The sequence below is a fragment of the Azolla caroliniana genome, unplaced genomic scaffold (assembly GCF_043228905.1).
Source record: "Azolla caroliniana isolate FFs.n. ecotype wild unplaced genomic scaffold, voAzoCaro1.0.p SCAF_48, whole genome shotgun sequence".
Taxonomy (NCBI): domain Eukaryota; kingdom Viridiplantae; phylum Streptophyta; class Polypodiopsida; order Salviniales; family Salviniaceae; genus Azolla; species Azolla caroliniana.
In genome coordinates, this window is record NW_028230483.1 from 69,317 (window position 1) to 88,501 (window position 19,185).

Consider the following 19,185-nt stretch of genomic DNA (forward strand, 5'->3'; position numbering starts at 1 on the left):
TAATGTGTGAAGCATGAGCCTCCACATTTGTCCCTGTCATGATTACATTGGCATTACAAAAAGGCCTCATTTATAGAGAAATCTACTAATGCATCATGTAGCAAGTGTCTCGCATCCCATCTACCAAACCATTTTTCTATAGCTTGCATCCAACCAAAACACAAAATTTTGCTTTTATGCGTCTTTTGGATCTTTTTGCTTGCTTTCCATACAATTCTAGGAAGTCGATGTGAGGGACTTTTTTTATCCCTAAGCATGTATTCAACAACCCTTTCCATGGCCATGATCTCAATAGGAAGCGATCCCGTCTCAAGGAGGAGGGTGTAGGGTGTTTGTTTCTTAACTTGCAGAAACTTTGTAAGAAAATGTTTTTGGACATTTTCAAACTCTTTCCACATAGATTTAGGGATGCTACCGCCCCATACTTCCACCCCATAGAGAAGAATCGATGTTACCAAAGTGTCGAAAAGATATTTCTTAAGGACCCAACACTTAATATCTCCAAGATTGCATGTGTTCTCAAATGCATAGTATGCTTGCTTACCCGCCTCTAAGCAGCGTCTAGCACATTCATTCCATCTATGATTTGAAGGAACTTCAAGGCCAAGATATTTGAAGCTTTCCACACATCTAAGTGGCTCATTGTTGTACATAATGCATGGTTTATCTCTTTTTTGGCTCTTCACAAGCATAATCTTTGTTTTACAGCTATTGACACTTAATTTAGTATGCATGCAAATTTTTTCCAATGCCTTCATAAGCTTTTGTGCATCTCCTAAAGTATTTGCAAAAAGCACTACATCATTTGCATATAGCAAAAGCATAATCATAACATTCCCAATAGCAACTTCGTCAACACATGGGTGGGAATGGTAGGGGGTTCTAGATGGCCAAACCACCATCACCCATACGTGTTATAGTTCATCCTCAACCACACTCAATAACATTGCTTTGTTTGATTAAGCTCATGGTCTCTTTAATGTGAGACAAGGAATTCAGGCACAAGCTAAGATAATCATTAATATTAGTTTGCAAACCTTATTTTGGTATTGTTTGTTGTTGTATAATTGCCTTGCTCGACGATGTAAGAATGATGAAATAACAACAATGTATTTGGTTTGATCTTGGTCTGCAATTTTAAGTGAAGTGAACATTTATTGGCTTTTATACTTATCCTCGTTACAAAAGGGTTTCGGGTTCATAAAATGTCTATTAGACCAAGTAACTCCTAAAATATTCATGTACATGGCAAAGCATGACAAAATAAAAATATGTTGCTATAACATTACCATAAAAATGTGGTAATTCACTATTAGTTTTTGGATGTGATCATATAACTTGGAAAAGAAGGCACATTGGTTACAACTTACTCTCATATTGGATACCAAGAAAGAAGTTTGAGCTAAATGTGCAATAAAAGCCGAAGGGCCACCAATAGTGGATCTAAAGAGGCAACTTCTATCTTTTGGTTAGGCTCTTAGACCTTAGAACCCCACCAACAAAAAATGTGTTGAATTCTAAAGCAAATAACCAATTAGTGATATCAATATGAAGCATTGAATGAATCAACAAAAATGACTATATAATGGATTTAATGTCACTTCAATACTTGAAAGCACAAGAAGAGAACACCACTAACACATATTCACTGCTCACAAACATGGAGGCATGAAGAGTTAGATCTACTATACAATGTGGGAAACAAGAAGCTGTGTTTTCATAGGGTTCCTTTGGTGCCACCATATCATTACTAGAGTGTGTAATAGGTAAACCAATAAGAAACATTAGGATGAAATTGTTTTATATAATATAATAGTTTTCTAATGCCCAAGACTTTATAACATGGTAAAATGGATGTGATACATCAAACCACGTCTTCTCCAATAAATGTCAACGCAAAGCATGGTAATTATGTTGACAATCTACCCTTGCCATTGTTCAATAGCTTACCCATTGAAGACTAGCATACTTGCATCATTGCCACACTTAAAAACAACCATATTGGCAATTCCTCATTGTGCTTTCAAACTAATATTTTCATCTTCTTTGCAACTCATAATAGGAGCAAATATTGGAGGTGTCGGTCTATATATGTGGAGGGATGTAAATATAATAAAATAAAATAGAAAAATTATCATTCACAATGAGACCAATTTCAACCTATCACAATGAGACCAATTTCAACCTATCAGACCAAATCAACATATCTTGTATATGACTTTTTTCCTTAAAATATGGGTTACTACTATGTAGTAAAAACTCTAGAAACTCTCAATATGAAAATAATGCATGCATATATGTGCGCACACATCTCAGTGATAATTTGAGTATGACACTCACGTTATCATGCCCACTTAACAAATCATGTTTTTCACAAATTATGTTATAGGTTGAGCATTCAATAAGTGAGTTTCATACTCCACTAGGTTTTCATTACATACCTTGAATATTTTCATGTCTAAATGGTGATGATGCCTCAATACCTAACTTGTGTGAGTGAGTTTGAAGAAGAGTTAATGCTCTCTGAGAGCCAAGGCTCACGGGAGTAGTGAGATGCAATTGGATACATTTTGAAATTTGTTTTCCTTGCATTGGGGCCAATATTCCGGGTTAATATTTGCCCCGATACCTAATTGAAGAGTGACGCCCCACAACTAACAATCAATAGGTAACAAGAATATATAATTGATATTACATAAGTATTTGGATGCAGGTAGATCTCTTAATTCTTTTATAAACACCAAAACGCCTTGCAGAAATCAAACTATCTGAGTCCAAGGATATGATATACAAGCAAAGCAATAATTAAACACAAAATGTGCCACCGAGTTGAGCATCTCTCGCTCCTACCTTGTGAGAATCACTACTATACAACACGCGAATTTGCTTTTGTTCTCTTCATGGACAACCTTCCGTTTATTTCCTCTTCAAGCTTTCGTTTATGCTTTATATATATATTGTTCAATCTATATGATATAAGCACATTTTACACCAGCCACTCTTGGGTGAGAACATAAAATATTTTGCAATGAATTGACAAACTGTACAGTGGAGCCAAAAATGGTTTCATTGAGAAAAAATCATCTTTTGTTTTGATGTGAACCCAAATTATCTGAAAGAATGCTTTATGAGTATCTGTTAATCCCTTGGAAGCACCTGACGAACTCCAACAGAGCCAATATCCACAACTTATTGAGAATCTTGATATATAGTATATATCTATATAAATGTGACAGATAAGGGGCTACCTATCATGACTTATTTTCAGTCTTCCTCTTCTCTTTCACCTGCTTGCATTCACTAGATTGGCACCTTCAAGATTTGCACCTTCCAGAATCTGCCATGAAACATCTTAGAACAAAACAATCAGAAAACAGATGAAAGATTTCATATGAGAAATAAGTACACAAATGTTGGAGTGCATGCCCCTCAGTGTTAGTAAGAGACAAAGCCATATTCATTAAAATTGAGATGGTTGAGTCCTATGTTTGGAGACCGTGAGGTTGTGAGGTTGTCAGTTCGATACACAGATGTAGCATGCAGTTTAGGAGAAGTGACCTAAAAATGTGTGGAAGGATTTGAGGTCATGAATTTGTTTGATATCCTAATAACTCACTAAGGAGAAAAAAAGGGAATGAGAAACGTTAAAAAGAATCATAAAATTTCAAAATCGGTTTATATAAAGAGAGATTTTTGAGAGATGATAAAAAGTTGGTAGATGTTAACTTAAATTTGTGCCAGAGCATTAAAGGTTCCTTCATTTATAAAATGAATGTTGATTTTAATATCATAAATGATAGGAAGTTGAACGAAATAAAGAAAAAAATGCCAGAGTTTAAAAGTTCAGTCATTTATAAAATGACAGGAGTGTTGATTTAATTGGTTGTGTGTAATGGGACAAAGGAAGAGATAGCATTTTTAATCAAACAGTTAGATCATCATGGCACATAAACATGATAAAAATGCAATATAGAGGAAGAGCGAGCATACTGAATCAAAACAGTTACATATTTATGATATAAATATGAGAAAAATGTGGGATTGAGGAAGATAAAACATACCGAATCCCGTAGATTAGCATCTCGTAGATACACACGTTGAAGATTCGCTTCTCGGAGGTTTGTACCAATTAATATCGCTCCCTAATAATAGATTATTCACGTCAAATTTCAAATAAAATAAAAAAGTTACACCTAGAAAATATATTGACAATGACCATTACGTTTATAACCTCCAAAATATATTAATAATAAACATCACGATAACCTCCAAAATATATTGACAATGAACATTATGTTTATAACCTCCATCAGTGTTATACTAAAAGTTGTGTTTCAAAATCTCATCCATCACATATAAATCCAGGATGCATAAAAAACATAAAAGATAAATCGGTAAAATTTGAGAAATAGACATATAATATCATGTTCATTTCAATTAAGCAAAAAGAAAGACACCTTCAAATTAGCTCCTTCTAAATTTGCACGATAAAGGTTGGCATTTGTAAGGTCAGCTCCCTGTCAAAATAGAAAACGGTAAGTAGTATCCCATCGCTGTGGAAATACAAAATATATTTATGCAGAATAGATTTGAAAGAGAAATGGTTATATTACCTGAAGATGAGCTGACCTAAGATTAGCCTCACAAAAACTACATTCAACTAAGCAAGCATCTGAATTAGGTATAGAAAAATAGATTAGAAAATGCCTTCATAAAACACTGGTGATTATATTTATTTCATGAAGACCACTGAGGAGATGATGCACTCCTTGATATCATTGAAACTAAGGATCTGTCGCTCTTAGTGCAACCAAATATTAGCACAAGTCTATAATAGATAAACATATCTCACTTTGAATATTGACAACAGGAAAGACTATATACACACAATAATATCTCCCGAAAGGAATATATATATATATATATATATTTACACACATACATACTATAATATCTCCAGAAGGGATGTGTTCGGAAAGCACAGAGAAACCCTTCAAGATTATTTTCGTGAGTCAACTATGACGTACAGAATAAATCCTGACTTAGCTGATGAGAATTACATTCTTAAAAGCTGTATCTATTGATCGTTTCACGGCTCTACAGCCATATATTCAGCCCACTTTGTTTCTCTCAGTGTATATGATGTAAGCTTTTTCACATAATGGTTTTTTGTACATAATCAGCCACTTGTTCCTTTAGAGGAAAAAACAAATCCCAAGCTTCACAAACACATGTACAATGGGGTATATGAAAATGACTGTATTGACACCCTCTCTAAATGGTTGCGACTCAAAACCATGGTATGGTAGTACACTATCAGTAGTGAAGCCTAGAGCTTTCTGTAGTTCTTTAAAGAAGATGAAGGCATAAATAACAGACCTTGTAGGTTTGCACTCTGCAGGTTTGCACCTGCTAATAGCGCTCCACGAAGACTGGTTTTGTAAAATATACATCTGCAAAAACATTTAACCTCTTCATAATCTTAGACAACAAAAAGAAAATGTTTTTTGAGACATTAAACTATGACTCTTAAATCTATATCCAACTACGAAAATAGATCAGAGATAAATGCGTATCTAAATCCTGGATCTCAAATAATTTGGCATGTAAAGACTTTGTACCAGCCAAAAAGAAAGTATATATTATATATTTATGAATCAAGCTAAAATGAATGCACTTGATTAAAACAAACAATCTAGTTCCTATCAGTACATAGTTCAGCACAGATTATGATTTTTTACTCGCGAAGAGTTGCATTATGGAAGTTTGAGCCATCTGCCTCTGCTTCCTGCCATCATTACAAACAACTGAATGTAAACCTGCTGCTTTAGACAGTTTGCATCCATAAACTTTTCAATGGTGAAGATATTTTGCATGGCTTACTGTAAATTTAGCAGATTGAAGATTGGCTCTCGAAAAAAAAGTATTGACCAGTCGAGCAAAACTGAAATCTGCTTGAGATAAATCCTGCAAACAGTGGTATAATCAGGTTTTCTTCTAAGAGGCCTCACTGGCATGAAAAACAAAAACACTCAGCAACACTCTAAAAAACTTCTTTCATGAACCACCATGATCTCTTACCAAATATCCTTGAGAAAAATTTCCCACCATTTGTAGATCATTATTCTATTGATTACAAGTGTTTCAATTCATATAGTTGGACAATGCATAATTTTTTTATAAAGATAATAATATTAAATCAATATAAATATTTCACATGGACACACATACATAAGTTACAATTGTACCCTTTACTTTTGTAATCCCAGCTCCAAAAACAATATATTTTAAAAGATAATGTATTCTAACTGCAGTAAAAATGGAATTTTCTTCTTTATGAGAGGTTCCTTGATTCCATTAAAGGAAACGCTTGGCATACTCCACAAGAAAGAATACTGCATTATTTTGATAGGTTTGGGATCCCAAACCACTAAAAGGAAATATATGGATAAGAATCTTTCAATATCTCACTCAAATATATATGCATATGTCAATATTCAAACGGTTTCATGTATATCCAACATTTTTATTCGCAACTTCCATCACAAAAAAGTATAAGCATTTGCTGCTCTTACCTAGAACCTACACCGAAAGCCTCACTCATCAAGGGAAATAACTCAATTGGTGTCTCTTGTACCTGTTTTCTTGCTACCACCCTCAAAAAGAGGATGTCCAGACAATATCTGCTCTTTATCCAATCTTCAGTTTCACAGGCAGGTCACTTTAGCTCTTTGAAGTAAGTAGAGATTGACTCAATTTGGGAAATTTGATCACGTTAATTGCAAAATATGCCATGAAAATTATAATAACTTCTGGATAGTGAGTCGCTGCACAATGTTGGTGTGAATTCTTAAAATTTCATGCATACCCTTTTTCCAAACAATGAAGGTGAAGAACAAAGGATTACAGTATGTTGTTAAAACAGATATAGAAAGCCATACTTACCAATTTTGAAAGATCTTGGCCAGACAAGTTGACTCCACGAAATCGTGCATGCTCTGACTGTATGAACTTTAGTACTTCTTTCCTTGTTAGTTCAGGCTTATCTTCATCATCTTCTTTTTTTGTTACGGCAACATTGATACTTTCAATCAGACCCTGCTCAAAACAGGGATGAAAAACATGTGCAAGGCAACGCGACAATATTTGAGAAATGTATATAATCAATTATATGCTTTCAGCAAACTAAACATTTTTAAACGTACTGCCAATTGATAGTATTCCGCTTCTAGTTGTAGTTCCTGGTAGGAAGGAAAATCTAACATGGGCAAAACACCATCCCGCAACCAGTTTAACACATGGCGAAAATGCTTCCCATCTCTATCAATAAAGACAATTCCCTGATGCAAAGAAACAAGCTTAAATATATCAGCTATTCAGGCAGTTCTTGGACCTCAAACTCCCAATTTCAAGACATATGTTCAAAACATGCAAATCACCATGTCGTACTATGATCATTATATAAAGTGAATTGAAGTAGTCAAAAACACTATAAATTATAACTATATTACAAATTTATCCCTCTGTATGGATTTCACAAGGAAAATGCAATCCACTTCTGCACTCAATCAGATGAATGCAATTATTGTAGTTACTTCAACGCTCTCTCAAAAATCAAGCATAGAACTTTCTAAGTTGCGAGAAAAATGAAAACCTTGGAATCCCTGTGAAGCCGATGACGACCACTAAACATGGCAGCAAGCATAGAGTCTGAATCTCGTTGAGTTAATGTATCAATTGTTGTTGCAAAAAGCTTTCCCCCTATAGATCACAAAGCATTCTATATTACTTAAAAATGGAGAGAAAAAGCCTTCATTTAGGCAGGAAATAGAGAACAGAAGTAATGGAGATGGAAAAGCCTTCCTTTAGGAAAGGATTGGAAGAACACAAGCACACAATGGATTCTTACAAGTTGCACAGAGTTTTTATTACTATATATTTATATGTGTGTATGTATGTATATATAATATATATTGATAGATAGATAGATAGATAGATATATCCATCCTTTTTTGCAAGATAAATATGGATGAGACTCCCTAACATGAGGTTTCAAGACTCTACATTAAAAAGCACAAGAAACATAATACTTTAATTTCACATAAAGTTGAATGCTCAGAGTACTGAATCAGAATCAGAGACTCACTTTAAACTAGAAACTTGATAGACCTATGTATATCCCATATGTCCAAGTACAAAACTGGAACTCCGGGCTGATATACATATTTAAAAATAAATGAAAGTAGAAAAAATAGTACACCATATGAACAACGGACACTACAATCTATTGCTCCAATTAAGAATCCATTAAATCTAACGATGAGCTCTTTGTTGGAGACAAGTACAATGTCATGGTGTCAGGGGATGCTAGATCACTTTTATAATTGGTCAATGTGGGGTGGACCCTAATCAGTTGAAACATTTGTCGGTGGATATAAATGTGAATGGGGATAATACAAAGTCATATTCTTAGAAGATTAAACATGAAAACTGTGGGAAGATAGTTGTGGCAAAAACACGTGGGTTCACCACACTTTCTGGAAACCATAGACAAGGAATAAAGGAAGGATTGTTCACGCTAAGTAACACAAATAGACTTTCATGATTCATCGTAAATTACAGTTTCATGAGAATTCATTAGAGTGCTCTTATGAATCTAATCTCAAATTGAAATTTTTGTTGTGTATACAAATTCTGGTTAGCCTTATAACTTTGCGGCTTCAATGGAGTTTTCTAATTCATCATAAATTACGGTTTCATGATAATTCAATTGGGGTACTGTTGTGAGTCAGCTCTCATTTGTGATTCGTGTTGTGTGACAGATTAAAATCCTTCTTACAAAGTTTTCGCTGATGATAACAGAGAGAAAAAATGTAAAGACACAAAGCTTGTGGCACTGATCGTGTGATGTGTCTCCTTGTATCATATAAATTGTGCGGATGAAAACTGAGTTGATGTCCAACCTATATTCTAGTGTTTGATTTCTCCTTTCTGCTTTACAAAGGTTAATTTTATCAAACCATTACAAACTGTTGAAGTGGATGAACCTCTCAATATCAAAATGTCCAATCCTTACCTTACAGGGTAAAACAACATTCCCTATTACTCAACTCAGCTTTTTGGTTTGTGGGTAGAGTTTACATATTCTGCATTGACTGATGATCATTGATTATGATGATGAGGCATTGGCCCTTTATGATGTGGTCTTCAAATTGTGTTCACACCACAAAATCTCATGACTGACAATTATCTGGTAGAGCTATCCCTAGTCATTGGACGTGAAATACCATTGTAGTAACTTTACACGACGCAAATCATCCCATCAGATCTTCTTTTCATGGATGCCTTATTTGAATAACAAGGTGCAATAGTGTCAACATAAGAATGTCATTCAGCAGTGGCTCTTAGAATTCAAGTATTAACAAAGGAATCGGGAATCAAGTAATTCTACAACTAAAATGAAGTTCGATTTACGACAAGAAAAACAGTTTTTTTGGAAGTGTACAGAGTTTCCTGTGTTGTCTCGGATCGAGATACACCCAAGAAATACCAGTGACACCTCCTGTTCACTTTCTTCCTCTTGATTTCGCACCATACTCTTATCGAAAATCCAAAAAGTAAAACCATAAAGACGGATCAACCTCAGAAGATGGAGACAAGAGAGACCAAAAACTCACCAACATTCAACTCAAGCACGGAGGGGAAACCATTCTGCTCGCTGTCCATGGAGCTCGGCCAATTCCTCTCTGCTGTGAAGGTCTCTCGTGGTGGTGTTTACGCCACAGAAGGTTTCTCCCACAGAGGGAGATCGGCCATTACAAACAGGGGAAAGCTTTGAAGCACTATATATATTTACATGCTTCTTCTTCTTTCTTTCTTTCTTTCTTTCTTCTTCTTCTTCTTCTTCTTTCTTCTTCTTCTTCTTTCTTCTTTTTCTTCCTTCTTCTTCTTCTTTCTTCTTTTTCTTCTTCTTACTTCTTTCTTTCTTTCTTTCTTCTTTCTTTCTTCTTCACATCAACCATTTTGAAGTACTTTTGAAAAATATGTGTCTGTAGGGAGCTCCTTGGGGGGTAGACTTATTTATTTATATCTGGGCTCGGGCCATGGATGGCTTGGCTCTTCGCTGTGTGATCAGGACCCTCGTCTTGACTAGAGAGTCGTGGAGCTCTTGGCATCGGTTCATTGGCGCGTCGCTTCTAGTCAATGGAATAACGGTTCACCTTGATTGTAAAGACTGACACAGTTAGTTTCTATCAAATGATTGTTGCGTGGTGCAATAGAAATAATTAGAAGATATATGTATGCACACACGAGAGATAGATAGATTATATTATCATCTTCGGAGGTCAAATATGACCTATGAGACCAAGAGAGAGAAAGAAAGAAAGAAAGAAAGATGTATTAACGTCTTCTAAGGCCAAATTTGGCCCATGAGACAATTGGTTTACAACAATAGAGTATTTATCCAGTCATCATAACTAAAAATAAAATTAAGTAAAAAAAATAGAACTTAAACTAAAAGAGTTGTAGTAGTGTACAATATGTAGTATACTCGAAAGTGACTATACACTAAGCCTAATTTTATTTCCACCCAAGCCTCTCAAAAAGAAGTGGGGGGTCAAAGGGTCTTGATGTGGGTTCCAATGTAGAGAGTGCCCTAGCCATGGCTTCTAGGCGGTGTAGCTCGCGTTCCCTTATTTTCAATATTGCTTCCACATCACGTTGAGTTGCTTTGAAACCCGGCACCCGAGGACGTCTGGTTCTTCTCTGGTTTTCTGCCTCATCAATGGAAAGGCCGAGTGGTGCAAGTGTGTCGGCATTCGTTGTCTCCTCAGGTTCCTGAAAAACTGCCTTTGTTCCATGTTCGTGATCATTAGCAACATTATTGTCAACATTTTGTAATTTATTCTCTTTGTGTTGTTTTAGCTCTAGAATGTATTTGCCTAATTTCTTTATATCTAGAGTATCTGATAGTTTGGGGAGGGTGGGAGACGGACCAAGTATGTCTTGGTATTTTGCCCTTATCTCGGCATAGGTTGGACACTTGCATGTAAAGTGGTACTCATCCTCTATCTCTATGTGACATAACCTACATATCCTTTCCTCCCTAGGGACTCCACTAGTACGGCCATTTTCAATCTCAAGTTGGTGAGATGATATTCTAAGTTGTCCAATGGCAACCCTTAGTGCATGTGGTAAGAATACATCTAGATATTTTGGCCCCGTGATAAAACCTAACTCAGAGAAGTGCATGAAGTGTTTCTTATAGTACGACATTTTAGATGGGAGTGGCTCTAGTGGGGTGATCCATTTACACCGAGTGTAAATTTGCCATATTTCTTGGCGTATTACTTTATTGCGGTTCTCATGAGAGATTAAGGTGTTATCACTCGTGTGGTTGTACCTAAGGGGAGGTAGGTTATTAATGTCTAGACCATTCGCAAGAAGCCAAGTCACCATCATGCCATACCATGAGCTAGTATAGCCGGACTCATACAATGATCGAGAGGCCTTAAAGGCTTGATGAGATATCCTATTATTGTCTTCAAAGGGTCAAATATGACCTATGAGACCAAAAATATTACATTTCATGTGATACATTATGTGAAAGTGAATAGCAACTCTCGATGTTCAAGAACTTTACCAATGAATTGTTGCAATCAAGAATGCACATTGTGGTTGTGAGAGAAATCCGAAGATATATGTATGTGTGCACAAGAGAGAGAGAGAGAGAAAGAGAGAGAGAGATTCTATTATTGTCTTCGGAAGGTCAAATATGACCTATGAGACCAAAAATATTACATTTCACATGATACATGATGTGAAAGTGAGTAGCGACTCTCGATGTTCAAGAACTTTACCAATGAAGGTTGCAATCGAGAGTGCACATTGTGGTTGTGAGAGAAATCCGTGTAAGGATTGGGTTTGGTCAAAGATGTGTGGAAAGCGTGGTCGATTATGATCAAAGGCATAACATTGTATCAAAGTGTGATACTCATACTATCGAACTTATGTAAGGCAAATTGGGGGATCCGATCTATCGGATTCGAACCAACGACCTAAGGATTTCTATTAACGCTATAGTCCTCCGCTCTACCAACTGAGCTAAGGTCAAATGAATGCATTAAATTAAATTAGATTCGTCATCATCCAGGCCGATTTTAGCTTCCAGGAAGAACCATATCAACATATCATCTCGCATTTGACTCCTTCCTAAGAAGGGGTGTTATTGCCCTGTAGCAATAAAACTCTCAATGTGGAAGTAATGCACGCACACATGTGCTCGCCATTCTTGATGGAGAGTTTGAGTAAGACGCTTTTAAATAGTCTTGCTTGTCTAACAAGTTCTTGAACTTATCGCGGCTTACCTTATAGGTTGAGCATGTGAGAAGTACGTTGTGTTCATCCTCCACTGTGTTTTCATTGCATGCCTTTGCTTATCCTCGTACATGGGTGATGATGCTACCTCAACACTTGCGAGCGAGTTTGAAGAAGTGTTAAGGCTCTTTGATATCCAAGGCACATGGGGGTAGTAAGATGCGGTTGGATATCTTATGCAATGTAATATTCCAATGTTGACATTTTTGCATCTTGCCATTTCATCCTTAGAATTCTCGAATAATCTATAGTTAGAACATTGTATACTTCATAGCATCACCTGAGAGTTCTAGTAGAGCTTTTACTCCCCATACTTTTTACCATTTCATAATGCCAAGCACCCAACAAAGAAGAGATGGTTTTGCTTTTATTGTTTTTTTGTAGCCTGTTCCTATATTTAGAACCTATTTGGGCATAATCTTGACTTTTAATGATATACTCGCATTCTCTTTGCATGTGTAACATTGTTATGGTTTGAGCACGTGTTGAGGATTTAACTCCTACTTATCAATGTAAGAACAAAATTTGGATTAGATGCCCTAAGTGAGATAACACAGTTGCACTCTTTCATTCTATAAAGCAACACATGGACCACCATAGAATTGAATAACATCGATCTTTTTTTCTACCCTCAATTATCACATTGGTTGCATTAATTCTAAAAAACACATCTTAATCATTCTAGCTCATAAGAAGTTTGGACTTATAACATAATTATTCCACCTATTTGTTGATGGAACATTAATACTGAGATATTTGAAACTTCGCACCACTTGTATAATCAGTTCTCCCTTGTATGTTAAAGTGGGGTAGTGCCTTGGCCCTATTGCATTTATTGCTCAATTGGTTTGTTATACTATCATATGATGTGGTGTAGTGAAGTGATGAAAGTTTCATTATAAGTTGGAATTCGGGTCAAAGTGATCAACGAAGGAAAATGTAGAAGAAGAACATCTACACATCATCAAAACATAGCTTGAATGATAAGAGTCGAGCATTGGAGCAATTGGGTCAAGGTTTCAATATTTTGGCAATCTCTATTAATATTTATCTTTCATTTGTAATTATATTTGAAAGCTTTATTAGTTTTGGTTTTCCTCACCCTCAAATCACCTCTAATTGAGATCTATTATATAGTTGCCCATAGGTTAGGAAAGCATGTGTGCATGAGACCACTTGGCTTTCATGTATAAGGTCAAACATTAGCTTAAACCATACACGTCACATATGTGTTATCAAGGAACACCAAAAGCTTATGACTATCTCTTAGTATTTTCTTGGTGATCAAGAAACTACTAGTTGTAAGGAGGTTAAGGAACATCAAATGCTTTTAACTAATTTACTTATTAGTTACTTGGTTACGACGCAATTACTACTTGTAAGGAGTTAAAGTCTACCGCGAATTGACTAGTTGTTTATGTTGTTGGTAGTTGTTATATCATTTGACTTACTTGTAAGTTTCTCTAAATAGTGTCAACCGCCACAACCCGACTTTTAGTATTTTCCTAAATGCATACAATACATAATTATTATTGTTGTTGACTAATGAGGCCATAATTACTAATTACTAGAAAACTCGAGAATATTCCCCAAAAGAAAGAATTATGCTTGTCATTTGGGTAACATGCATGTTTCACCACTTGGCTAGTATATATAATACCACAATATTATCAAATGTACAATGTGTTGAAATCAAGGCCATGCACCAAGGCGATCATGGGTTTAATTCGTGTTATACACAACACCTCCTATGAGTACGATAGTGGAAACATTAGCTTCATGACATGGGCAATTATTAATCTCCATGAGTGTACTAAGACACCATTTATGCGGGGCTGGTTTTATTTTGAAGGGGGTCACATAAATGCCAGAAAGCGTCACCCGATGCGTGTTAAAGATTAATGAGATTTCTATACATAAATCCAACACCAAAATAGACACCCGTTAAATTGAGAGGAAGGAGCAATTTGAACTCCCCAATCTCAATCTTGATTTTGTCTAGACTCTACACTCTTCTTCCTTGTCATTATCTTGTCCGCCACTGCCACTATGGTGTATATATATCTTCTAAGACCTCCTTTACAATTCAATACAAAGATATCTTAATCTATAATGTCTTCCTTTATAGTTTAATACAATGCTAAGTCCACTCTTCTTCCTTGAAATTATCTTGTCTGCCACTACCACTATGGTGTATATATATCTTCTAAGACCTCCTTTACAATTCAATACAAAGATATCTTAATCTATAATGTCTTCCTTTATAGTTCAATACAATGCTAAGTCCAAATATGATGTCCGTTGTCCACCATTCTATTTATTCCGCTACTTAAATCTTATGTTCCAAGTAGGAATCAAACCCTTGACCTCTCGCTCTTAGCACAAGCTCTTAGCAATTAGATGTCTGTATACATATATATACACGTCTTCTAAGACCTCCTTTACAATTCAATACAAAGATCTCTTAATCTATAATGTTCTCCTTTATTAGTTGAATACAATACATACTAAGACCAAATATAATGTCCATTGTCCATCATTCTATTTATTCCTTCACTTAATCTTATGGTCCAATTAGGATTCGAACCCTTGACCTCTCACTCTTAGCACAAGCTCTTACCAATTAGAGAGAGACACAGAAAAAAAACAAAAGAAAGAGAAAGAGAGAAAGATGGATGTATAAAAGAGATGGAACAAAAAGACAGAGAAATTATGGCACTGAGAGGCTTCCCATCTCCTTGATGCCAAATTATAGCACTTTGGGCGACGAAGCCATAGCTATTCTGGAGAAGAAACATCACAATGGCTTCTCCCTGTGCAAAAACCTGCTTTACAATTCAATACAGAGATCTAATATCAACCTCTCGCAAGCTCAGAGACTTCATTCTCTCTTCATCTCTCATGAATCTTTGACTTCTTCTTCTTCTTCTTCTCTGGCTGATGTTTTTATTGGCTTGTTTGGGTCTTTTAATAGGCTTCTTGAAGCTAACCTTTTGTTCCATCAGGTGAAGAAGAAGACTTTATTCACATGGGAAGCTATGATTTCTTCTCATTCTGTGGAGGCAGAGCATTTGAGAGCTCTTTACCTGTATCAGGAGATGGAACAAAGTGACGATGGGTTTCTTTTCCCAGGTAAGAAAATATTGTCTTGTGTGTTGAAATCATGTAGTAATGGTAGATTTTCAAGTGAAGGGATGCTTATCCATGATAAGGTTATCAGAGAGAATCTTGAAAGTGAAATCTACATTGGAAGTAGCTTGATTGATATGTATGCTAAATGTGGTCATACATATGAAGCTCAGAAAGTGTTTGATAAATTGCCCGATCGGAATGAAGTTACGTGGAATACATTGATTTCAGGTTATGCCCAATTTGGTCATGATTTATCTGCTATGAATCTATTCGTAAAAATGCATCAGAATGGTGTAAAGGCTGGGAAAGTGACATTTCTGTGCCTGCTAAAGTTATGTTGTAGCAAATCACGATCCATTTATTCCGGTAGATTGTTACATAATCTTATTATTGAAGGTGGGTTCGAATCCGAGATTGCCATAGGAAGCGCATTGGTGGATATGTATTCTAAGTGTGGAAATATAGAAGAAGCTCACTCTACATTCGTCAAAATCTCTAACAAGAACAAAGTAACTTGGGGAGCTATGATTTCAGCTTATGCTCAACACGGGTATGGTCATCTCGCTATTGAAAGTTTTAATGAGATGCAACAAATGGGTATTAAGCCAGACGAGGTTCTGTTCTCATGTGTATTGAAAGGTTTGGCTGATATAGGATTGATTGAAAAGGGTATGCAAACACACAATCAAATCATAGTTTATGGGCTTGATGGAGATTTAGTTCTTGGAACTGCCCTCATTGACATGTATATTAATTGTAGAGATCCATCTTCAGCATATAGTGTGTTTAAAGCGTTGCCTTGTCAAAATGTGATTACTTGGAGTGCAATAATTTCAGGATATGTTGAGCATGGCCATATACCTGATGCTCTACAACTTTTTGAGGAAATGCATAAACATGGCATAAAACCAGATATGGTAGCATTTCTTTGTCTCTTGCAAGCGTGTACTACTACCCCCCCTAGGTACTTACCTGATGGTATGATTATACATTTCTATGTTATAGAAATGGGGCTGGAAACTGATTCAAAGCTTGAAAATGGCCTTGTTGACATGTATTCAAAATGTGGGATGCTCAAAGATACCCAGAAAATGTGTGACTTGTTGCCATTTCAAAGAGCCGATGTGTTGAATAAGAAGATTTCAGCATATGCTCAACTAGGACAGGATGATGTGGTTCTTAAACTGTTTGGAAGAATGCAATATGATGACTTGAACCAGGGAATAGATACAGTTTTACTCGTGTTGAAATCATGTGCTACTGAAGAAGACTTATGGATTGGTCAAAAAATCCATAAATGGATAGCAAAGAAAAAATTGGAGTTGGATCTGATTTTGGGTAATACTCTTCTCAATATGTATGTTAAATGTGGTGCTTTGGAAGAAGCCCATGAAGTATTCAATGAGATGAGAATTAAGGATGTAGTTTCATGGGGTATCATAATTGCAGGTTATGCTGAATGCGACCATGGAAACCATGCTCTCCGCCTCTTTAAGAGAATGCAAGACGAAGGCCTAGAACCTGATAATGTCGCGTTTTCATGTGTTTTGAGAGCATGTGGATCGATGGGGTCAATCGAACAAGGAAAGATCGTCCATGACCAGTTCCTTAGAAGTGGGCTTGTGTTAGATTCAGTTGCTGGAAACATCATTGTTGACATGTATGCAAAATGTGGTAGCCTACAAGATGCTTGGAAAATGTTTTATGCTTTACCTGAACGAACCAAGGTCTCTTGGAACTCTATAATCTCTGCTTGCGCTCATCATGGGATGTACCATTTAGTAGAACATTGCCTTGTTGAAATGGAACAAAAAGGTTTAAAACCAAGTGATGCGACATATAACTGTATATTCACTGCATGCAGTCATGCTGGGCAAGTTGAAGAAGGTAGAAAGTTCTTTAATTCTATGGTCGAAGATGATCATGTTACACCCTCAACAGAGCACTTTAATTGTGTATCAGATATTTTTGCCCGAGCAGGGTGTCTTCAAGAGGCTGAAGAGCTTCTTCAAATCCTTCCGGTTCTACCTAGTGCAACTAGTCAGACATCGTTGCTGACAGCATGCAAAATCCATAGTAATTTACGTGTCGGATTTGGATGCTATGGAGACCCTCTTGCGCAGTCAATAAGATGACATGAAAGAAACATGCTTTTTAGATGAATCTTGAAACAAGGACATCTCTGGAGATCTTGCCTAAAATCCGTTGCATTTCATCAAGTAATAATGCTTTTGCATCAAACTATGGATTACATGGTTGGAAAGCACCTGACTAGAAAAGCATAGTCACAATCATGTGCATTGGGTAGCAAAGTATGTGAGAAAATCAAGTCGATGAACTGCAAATCATATAACTCGTGGGCTCTCTTCTCTGACTAGAAGCATAGTCACAACCATGCACATCTAGTGTCAAAAATTTGACAAGATCAAGATAAAGGGAAATGATTCAATTTCGTATTAACGATTTTTGCCAGACATAAATTTAAGAGTCAGAATGACGAGTGGTTTGCTTGTGTCCACAAAAAAGAGCGCGTCACCACAAGTGAGAAAATCAAATTGATGAACTACAAACCATAGAGCTGGTGGGCTCTTTGACTTGAAGCATGGTCACAATCATGTGCATCTGGTAGCAAAACTGTGACAGTATCAAGATCAAGGGAAATAATTAAATTTCCTAACAACAATTTTCGCCAAACGTAAATCTAAGAGTTGAATGACAAGTGGTTTTGCTCAGACCCATAAAGGCCCACAAGGGAAGTGTCTCCACAGGTTCCACAAACACAAACTTGTTTTTGGTTGAGAGACTTATTGAGTACTTCCATTGTGTAGAGCCCTTATTGGTGATGAGTGCGCTCGGCCTATGCACAAGGAAACAAACATTTCACTTGTGGAGAGCTCTGCCTATGCAAAGGGGCACAAAGGGGTGCCTTCATAGGTTCCATGAGGAAACAAACATTTCTCCTGGAGCTCCTTGCCAACAACACCTTCTTGTTGAGCCAAGTGGAAGATTAAACTCACCGTTGGCTTACTAATTTAACGTATGAGTATATGCTTACAAATAAGCTAAGGTTAAGTTTATTTTCAAGGAGTTTCATAGATTATGAGGAAGGTGGTTATAATTTCGGTAAGTTACAATAGGCTTTTCACAAATTTAACCAAATTATACAATGTATGAGCCACTTTACATAGGGTGAAATGAAATTTAAACTAAGAAATACTTGGGGGGATTTGATTCGAATTATTGATTCTATGATCGATGGCTTTGTTGCCTCGGTCATTGTAGGCCACCCTTGCCTCCCTTGTTGCAAAACCGCCAATCAATAATTAGAGATCAATCAATTAGTGGGTTTCAAACCCTTGACCTCTCCAAGGGCAATTATTAGAGATCACCGTTTGAGCTAAGCCTTTGTTGTTGTCTTAACCTAAACCCTAAACCTTTGTTCTTCTTCTTTCCTTTGGTAACCTATTCGACCAAATCTTGACACTTTCTAAAACTTGCCCTTTTAATGTTTTTCTCCCTTCACACTATTGCATCATGATAATGCATCAAGGAACATTAAGAGATCGTTCGTTTAATAAGTGATACATACATGATCAAACAGAATGTGGAGAATGGAACCCAAATATATGTTATTTATTAAATTCTATACATGTCTTTTAAAATGTAGGCTGCTCT

The 19,185-nt window shown here is 36.2% G+C and overlaps 2 protein-coding genes across 3 annotated transcripts; one reads left to right on the forward strand and one right to left on the reverse strand.

Annotated features, from left to right (window-relative positions):
- Positions 1–2,915: 2,915 nt before the first annotated feature.
- LOC147849494 (FH protein interacting protein FIP2-like) lies at positions 2,916–9,873 on the reverse strand. 2 transcript variants are annotated; one of them, XM_087337480.1, is made up of 12 exons: positions 9,678–9,873; positions 7,655–7,761; positions 7,206–7,340; positions 6,946–7,098; positions 5,884–5,967; positions 5,742–5,788; positions 5,380–5,453; positions 4,614–4,672; positions 4,458–4,517; positions 4,062–4,142; positions 3,249–3,337; positions 2,916–3,156 (listed from the first exon to the last, which is right to left on the reverse strand). In XM_087337480.1, the coding sequence occupies exons 1-11, from the start codon at positions 9,724–9,726 to the stop codon at positions 3,284–3,286; spliced, it is 903 nt and encodes a 300-aa protein (XP_087193606.1). In that variant the 5' UTR covers positions 9,727–9,873; the 3' UTR covers positions 2,916–3,156; positions 3,249–3,283. The 2 variants fall into 2 exon arrangements, with proteins under 2 accessions (XP_087193606.1, XP_087193604.1); XM_087337478.1 differs by having other exon boundaries at positions 2,916–3,337.
- Positions 9,874–15,053: 5,180 nt separating this feature from the next.
- Positions 15,054–18,669, forward strand: LOC147849495 (pentatricopeptide repeat-containing protein At2g39620-like). Its single transcript, XM_087337465.1, has one exon. It carries the CDS (start codon positions 15,054–15,056, stop codon positions 17,643–17,645), a length of 2,592 nt encoding a protein of 863 aa, XP_087193591.1. The 3' UTR covers positions 17,646–18,669.
- The last annotated feature ends 516 nt before the right edge of the window (positions 18,670–19,185 follow it).

Coding starts and splice junctions, on each gene's coding strand:
- LOC147849494 (XM_087337480.1), bottom strand. CDS start 9,726: ATGGACAGCGAGCAGAATGGTTTCCCCTCCGTGCTTGAGTTGAATGTT. Junction 4,143..4,457: donor TAGAAGGAGCTAATTTGAAG/GTGTCTTTCTTT, acceptor ATCTATTATTAG/GGAGCGATATTAATTGGTAC. Junction 3,338..4,061: donor ATGCTAATCTACGGGATTCG/GTATGTTTTATC, acceptor GTTTCATGGCAG/ATTCTGGAAGGTGCAAATCT.
- LOC147849495 (XM_087337465.1), top strand. CDS start 15,054: ATGTATAAAAGAGATGGAACAAAAAGACAGAGAAATTATGGCACTGAG.